The following is a 7,614-nucleotide window of genomic DNA, read 5'->3' on the forward strand; positions in this document are numbered from 1 at the left end:
GCCAGGTGCAGGCTTGCACCCGGTGTGTACCTGCGGCCTCAGCAAATCGATTGTCCAAGGATTGTGGTAGTTGGGGGGGGGGGGGGGGTGTGGGTGTGTGTGTGTATAGTGGGCAGCAGGCTGTTTCTTTGATAGAATGGAAAGAAGTTCTAAACATTTGGCTTGATGGTTTGGAAGGAGACAACCTAAGTGTCATGTTTGCTTGTACAACTCTCAATCCAATCCATAGACAAATTTTTTTCTTTAAAATAACAATGGTTCTTAGAAGAACCACAATCATGTGGATGCTTTGGAACATGCAAACAATTGTTTGCATCTTGACCTGCAGTTCATAAAGTAACGTGGATACGTTCAAAGTAGAGTACATCAGTTACACATGCCATTACAATGTCTTGACCATATTGGCCTCTTTCCACCGCGGTGGATTGCAGAGGAACTACTGTACATACAAGGCTGCCCTAGAATGAGCACCCAATAACTATAGAGATGTCCAAAAATACTTGAGGCCAGCACCTGAAACAAAGCTTCCATAACTTGAGTGTGATTAGCTTACAACTTTTGTCTTGTAATGGTGGGGCTTTGATTAATCTTATTTTTGTCTACACCAATGCCTCAATGATGTCATGGGTGCACAGAGATTGCTTCTTCCCTCTTGATCAGACGTACACTGGCAACTCTAGGAGGTGAAGGGCGATGCCTGTCATTCACATGCACCTTACCTGCCTCTAGCCTTATGTTGGTCAATTGGCAGTCTAACCTTGTTGGGTCCTTCATGTCAATCATCAACTTGCACTCTTCTTTCTTATTACCAATGTCTATTCTCCTACTTTCAAACCTCTCCTGGGTTATGGGGAGCTTAGCTTCAACCAGAGTAAGTTCAGACTTGGTTCTTTTACCCATCCCTTGTTCCTCATTCTTATCTTTTTGCAGGGGCTTGTTAGCGACTTTCAATGAGGGTGACGCATCCCGTCCTCCTTGAGACCTTATATGGAAGTCATAATTCTGAGGATCTTGTTTAGAAGCCATGTTGAGGTCAAATGGAGACCTGCTATGAACCGGGTTCTCCTTGAAGTTTCTCTCCACGTTAATCGGGCTTCTCTCCTCAATGTCAATGGATTGGTTCGATTTGGGTCCATCTCCTGGTGCACTTGTGTACGCATCAGGTGTGGCTCGATGAGACTGAATGTTGTGGCTCATTTCTCTGTGTTTCAGTTCCACATTGCTGTCAGCAATCTCTCCTTTCAAAGTAGCTTTCTTGCAAAAGTTGCATGTGCCACTAGGAGATTGAGTTTTCCCTTTTAACCCCCTGGCCTTACTGCCAGAACGTGCATGGTGCTGCTGTTGATGATGATGCTCTTGTACTTGCTGGTGTGGCTGTTGCTGCTGTTGAAGATGCTGGTATAGTTGATGCTGTTGCTGCTCATTATTCAGCTCTTCAGGTGTAGTTCTATCCATCATCGTCAATCTCGAGGGGCTCTCTTCTCTATTTGCCAACATGCGGAACACCTTTACAAGCTCACCTCCAAGTGCGCTACACTTGCTCTCTGCCATGGAAGCTCCTTCAAGTGCAGTTTGCACACCCACACTGAAATCCTCCAGCTTGGAGTCTAGAATCCTGCATAAAAGCAGACATGTGATGAGACAACTGCACAACACCACCATCTTTTTACAATGTTATCCTTCATTTCTCAGCATCTATTCATTCAGATTACAACCATCCTGTCAGTGGTCATGTTCCAGAGTGCAACATACCAGGAATGGAACTTCAGAGATCATGTCAAAAAATGTTACCTTAAGTTAGAAAATGTCTCTGATTCCACCTGCTCTATTCGATTTGCCAAGCTCACTAATCGTGCATCTAAAGGTGTCCAGCCGGCACCATCGCTGAGACAATGGCTATCATCTTGGCTACTGTCATGGGATCTCATTCTCTGCAGAAAGCTTGAAAGTTCATGATATAGAGTCAGCAGTTTCTTTCTCTGAGCTGTAGTTATGTTATCCCCCTTCTCAATGTGATCCAGCCTCTCGTCAGTTGGTCCATCATCTCCACTGGTGACAATACCAGTTTCCAATGTCGCTATCCTTTTCTCCAACTCTTGAAGAAGCCTACCAGCTGCATCATACTTCTGCAGCCACATTGCAGCTGACTTCTCCAGATCCCCAGTACTGCTCTGCACTTCTTCAATGGATCGCACCATGCCCATTTGAGTAGTCTCCAACTTTCTAACCTTCTTGCAGCATTCATTGAGCTTGTCTGTGATACTGACCTGCTCAGCTGCAGTCTCTTTCATCCTATTCTCCAGCTCTTGCCTCAGATTATCATCTATTTTATCCTCAGTGACACTCTGCACAATATGCAATGAAGCTACATTGCTGTCTGATTTTGAACTGCACGTCGATACTTGGTCCAACTTTGTTAGAACTTTCTCCATCTTCTCCCTCAACTCCTTCACCTCCTGCTTGATTATGACATCCTGAGCCTCCGATTCAATTATCTTCTTACTCATTGCACTCTGTGAGTCCAATGACACACTCATCTCTTTGACTGTCATTGCTAGGTCTGCAAGAGCATCCTCTGTACTCTTAATATGCCGGTCAAAATCGTTCTGTAAAACCGGTTTTTCATCACTTGCCATAGTTGATCTCTCTTCTGGCATGAGGGAGGAAGAGCTTAGCCGTCTTTTCTCCTCTTCTAGGGCCTCAATAGCTGATCTAGCTTTCGAAACCTCATCCATCATGGATTTTCTCCACTCTTCCATTAGTTTCTCGAGCTCCTGGCTATAGTTTATTTGTGCCTGCCCAGCAGCCTCAGCAATGTCTTCAGATAAAGACAGGCTGTCCCTCTGAGTTTTACATATCTCTGCAAATGCCTCCTCAGCTTTTGCTGCTGCAGCTGCTGCTTCGACAGCAGCTGCAACAGCTGCCTCCTTCTCTAAGACTATGGATCCCTTCAAGTCTTTTATGTCTCTCTCTATGCCTTCTTGGATATTAAGGCTTTTGGCTTTTGCTTCACTGAGGACTACCATGGCTATCTTCTTCTCTTTGTCCATTGCTTCACTTATTCTCTTTACATCATATACTGCTGCTTCAGCAGCCTCCACTCCAGAAGCCAAATGCTGCTGTGCGTTCTGGTTTTCCCTCATCATATTGTCAAATGCCCCCACCATTTCACTTAGAAGCTGGTCAGCCTTCTGCGCAGCTGCTAACACATCAGCTAGAGTGGAAGCAGTTTGCTCTCTCTCCTTTTCCATCATGGTCAAATTTCGGAGTCTTGCTTCCTCCAGATGTGGGCTTAGCTCAAGTTTGCTTTCCAGATGCGAGACTCTGCTTTCCAAACCATCCAGTACAAGATCCCTTAATGGAAGCCCAGAAAGGATAGACCCTGCACCATCACTTTCTTGCTGATGCTGCATTTTCATCAGCTCTGCACACTGCCCTTCAATCTCATCCATGCGAACATCACAGTTTTGCTGCCTTTTCATCACCTCTTCACAGTGCACTTCAAACTCGTCCATGCGAAGCTCACAGTTCTGCTTCCAGCCAAGAAGCTCACCTCTCACTTCCTCAAGGCCACCAAGGTAGAGATGTGAAAGGCTCTCTACTTTATCCATGATAAGCATTCTCTCGGCAACCCCTTCACGATTTTTGTCCTTTGAGCTCCCCTTCATAATTTTCTCATTGGCATCGGACTCCATTAGCTTGTCAATGAGCTTCTTCATTCCTTCTCCTTCCTCCTTGAGCTTACTCATAGATACCCGGATCTCCTCCATCTCCAGCTCCATCTCCTTCTTCATGTCTTCCGTGTCCACTTTGATTTGCAAATTCTCCTTCCTGAAACATTGCAACTGCTTCTTCAAGCTTCCATGTTCCGACTTAAGCAGTCCTTGCTCTTTACCAATATTTTCTTTTGCTGTCTCTGCTATCTGTGCCAGCTGTTCCACATTCTCTTTTATTTCCTCTCGTCCTTTGGAAAGCAAATCAACCTCTGCCCACAGAAGCCGAAGCTCGGTCTTCATGTCAGCAAGCACTTTTCCTTTGCCCCCAGAAACTATCTCTGGACGCTGACAGAGACTTCTCTCAAGTTTTTCATCTATAAGCTCCTCCACCTGCTCTCTTCCAAGTTTGTTGCAGGTCTCATCGTTCTGTGGAAGTGAGCCTTCCAGTTGTCTCTTCATGCTTTCAATTTCTTTGAAGAGTTCAAGTTCTAAGGCAGCCAGGTCTGTCTTGAATCCATGAGTTACAGTATCCCTCAGTTCCAAGAGGAGTCCAGCCTTCATATCTGAAAACAAAAAAGCAACCTCCTTTTGCACAAATTCCAAATTCATCGGGCCAGCCTCCAACTTCTGGATTGCAGAATCCTCCAAATTGATGGGGCTAGCCTCCATTGTTCGGCAGATCTCACAACCGCGTTGAGACTTTTCCTTGCCCATCATCATCTGCATCTCATCTTTTAAGCTCTCTTTCATTCCCATCAGTTCATGCTCTGCATCCTCTCTCCAAATGTTCCATTCTTTCTCAAGTTCCTGCATTTGACACTGCCATCTCTCTCCTTCCTCCTCCACCCGGGTCGTAAAGCTCTCAATACATGATCTCAGTTCTCCTATTAAGCTCTGCAAACTGCAGATTTTGGCCTCCAATTCTGGTTCTCCTTGCAAACCTTCAGAAGCTCTGCCTCTCCTCTTTTCAGACCGGACGATTTGCCTTTCTAGGCCCTTCCTTGAGCTCCCAGCCAAGCCACTTTCACATCCACTCCCTAATGGAGAGTCAGAGTCCACAGCTTGCCTTATAACATGATCCATCACTTCAAGAATGCCCTTCTTCCGGTGCTTTTTCCTGCTAGTTTGTGTGGCAGCCTTCAATTCATGGGCTAGCTTCTGCTCTACAGCTGGAACTAGTTTTTTTGCCCAGTTAATCCCAGTTGAAGAAACCCTTTGGGTTTTGTCTTCTGGACCTGTCATAGACATGTGTTGCAATCTTGTTGTGATGGATGATGGATTTAGACCCGTATTTAAGTGCTTGGCAAGCATATCCAATGCTGAAGATGGAGATCGAGCATCAGCAGCACCTTCTTCTTTGCCCCCCTCATCCTCTCTCTCTTCAGAACTTTGTTCTTCCTGGCATACTTCCTCAATAAGTTTGTTAGAAGATGTTCTACCCTTCTCTGGAGAGCTTGCAGAGCTACCTTTGTTAGCCTCCATACAATGACGCTGTATGCGCTTCATCCTATCCTGCAACCGCTTCTCAAAGAAGTCAGGCGCATATCTGAATCTACGACCACCATTTGCTGAGGACTTGTGACTGTTATCTACATTGAAGCAGCCCTTTGGCTCTACTTGGGATTGCACTGGATTCCAATCTAATGCCTTTCTATGATTAGCAAAGGCAGCATGCCTTTTAAACTCCAGGACCTGTGATGGATCTGCAGGTTTATGCCCAGTTGGCTCGTTTTTCCTACTGTCTGCACCAAATGAATTAAGCTGGTTGGCAGGCAAGGGAGCACCTCGATGTTCAAGCACATCCTGCAATCGTCGGTCTGCATAAGAAAGCAGCAGTACTGTTAAAATGTTGGCTATTGTGATCCTGTGAGCCCATCTCAAAGAGTCTGCTAACCAATTATAGCACTTAGCTGTCATCAATAGCCACTCCTTCAAGTCATAATAAGGACATGGTGAAAAAGGGCAACGCTTGGTTTAACAAAAAGCAGACAATTCATATTGTGAGTCTAACATTGCAAGGGGAAATTTCAGGGTGTAGAAAGTATAATCAGGCCCCATGCCTGAGACTTGAAGCCGGGCATGCATCCCTTCTACATTACAGAAATGACACTGGTACATCTAAGCAAGCCTTGATTTCTTTCCCATAGGGTTGCAGTACAAGATTCACCTGACAAACACGACCTCGAGGACAACGGTGGTCTTGGCAAAACAATGGGCTCAAGGTTACTGCCACCTGTTGCTTCCGCTTCAGATCTCTTGGCTCTAGAGTTTCTGTGTTTCCGGGGGGGAGACAAGCTCCCAAAGCTGAGCAAGGCAGCAGGGTTCCCCTGAGTAGATTCGTGTTGAGGGTTAGCAGTCCAAATGCCCCAGGTCTGCTGCTTCTTTGGGGAAATAGAAGGGGAGCGACTGGTGATGGAGGGAGATGGAGCTTTCCCCTTATTATTCCGGCTGTGCCCTGTCTCTGAGCAGGCCCTACTGCTGCCCCTGAGCTCTAATTCGTGCTCGATCTCGCTGATGCGGGAGCGGCAGTCCGCGAGGTACTCCTGCAATTCGGCGAACTGGGGTTCTGTCCTGCGCTCGTTGTAGAGGGGATGGGAAGGGATGGAGGAGGCCACGAGGGTTTCGAACTTGCGCAGCTGCGAGAGCTCGTCGAAGAGGAGCTGGGACCTCCTGCAGAGGCCCGCCTTCTTCAGGGAAACGCGGGCGCTGCGGCAGTAAAAATCCAGCGAGGGGAGGCCGCCCTGCTGCTGCTCCTCAGTCTCCATCGAATGATGCCTTCTACCCCCACACAGGTTTCGCCTTGAGGGCTTAGCTCATCACCATTCAATGGTGGTTAACCACTAACTGTCATCAGGATTCAGCTGACACGCCCGAATGCCATCGGCATACGTTAATACCAGTCACTAATAATCTTTAATCCCCTCCCGCTCACACATGTATTTTTTATTGTGGAGTAGATTAACTTTACCACGCTAATGTCATGTGAAGTATGCTAACTTTACAATAACACATAAGGAGACCTTAGATCTGAATAGGTTATGTTGTTTTGAAGACGTGCAACCCAAGGATTGAACTTATGCACCCACAATGCTCAACCCACACTCGATCCAACTGGCTTGGGCCATCACCCCATTGGTAGAGATTAGGAGACAACTCACCAAAGAGCATTTAAGTTTTCTCAAGACTGCTTGGAGCTATCACTCTTACATTAAAGATGATTATGAGTATTCACAATGCTCTCACTTAGTTTGCCAAGCTTATCCATAGGATTAGCTCTAATAAAAGGAATCGACCTAAAAAAACAATACATTTCTAGCTTCCCAAATAGTCCAAATTAGCATGGCCCTAGTAACACTTCGATAAGGAATAAATCCTAGACTTGTATGTGCCCTACAAGCAAGAAATTCTTGCTCCCACATTACTTTCATGTGGAAACTAGAAGCCTTTAGCCATTTTTCAACCTGCCTCCATCATCACAGAATCTCCTTCTCTAGATAATAAATTGTGCAAATTAATGGCATTGAAGCCCAATTTCAAAATCTTGAAGCATATTCATTGCAACTTTACATAGGATAAAGTCCAAACTATTATTAGAAGTATCTCTCCATAATTTACTTGGGACTTTTGAAAGGATTCGATATTTAAGTGAGCATTAAGGTTGCACTAGAACTCTACTTTCATCCCCTTATCTTCATCTATTTGTAGCTTCAACAAAAACTTTGATATGTACACTTAAACACTTGATATTATGTTGTAGAGGAGTGCATGTAAGGAATAATCTTTTGAAGAAAAATCCGAAGTGAACTTTTCTTGGTATTTTTGGACCAAATATTCCACTTTTTCCATTCTTTGCCACCTCCTCAGGCCACCGCTGCTACCACCAACTCCTCCTCTCCCT

The 7,614-nt window shown here is 45.5% G+C and overlaps 1 protein-coding gene across 1 annotated transcript; it reads right to left on the reverse strand.

The window, feature by feature from the left end:
• Positions 1 to 290: 290 nt before the first annotated feature.
• On the reverse strand, positions 291 to 6,486 carry LOC148039030 (uncharacterized). The gene is made up of 3 exons (XM_087674905.1): positions 5,884 to 6,486; positions 1,792 to 5,533; positions 291 to 1,615 (listed from the first exon to the last, which is right to left on the reverse strand). The coding sequence occupies exons 1-3, from the start codon at positions 6,479 to 6,481 to the stop codon at positions 622 to 624; spliced, it is 5,334 nt and encodes a 1,777-aa protein (XP_087531031.1). The 5' UTR covers positions 6,482 to 6,486; the 3' UTR covers positions 291 to 621.
• Positions 6,487 to 7,614: the final 1,128 nt, after the last annotated feature.

Source organism: Lygodium microphyllum, chromosome 3 (genome assembly GCF_053477565.2).
Source record: "Lygodium microphyllum isolate KBCC chromosome 3, Lygodium_microphyllum_v1.1.10, whole genome shotgun sequence".
NCBI classification, from domain to species: Eukaryota; Viridiplantae; Streptophyta; class Polypodiopsida; order Schizaeales; family Lygodiaceae; genus Lygodium; species Lygodium microphyllum.

Excerpts from the sequence above, each read along its gene's own strand:
- LOC148039030 (XM_087674905.1), bottom strand. The coding sequence starts at position 6,481 with ATGGAGACTGAGGAGCAGCAGCAGGGCGGCCTCCCCTCGCTGGATTTT. Across the intron at positions 5,534-5,883 it reads CTCGAGGTCGTGTTTGTCAG|ACCGACGATTGCAGGATGTG; the intron begins GTGAATCTTGTA and ends TTTCTTATGCAG. Across the intron at positions 1,616-1,791 it reads GAGACATTTTCTAACTTAAG|GATTCTAGACTCCAAGCTGG; the intron begins GTAACATTTTTT and ends GCTTTTATGCAG.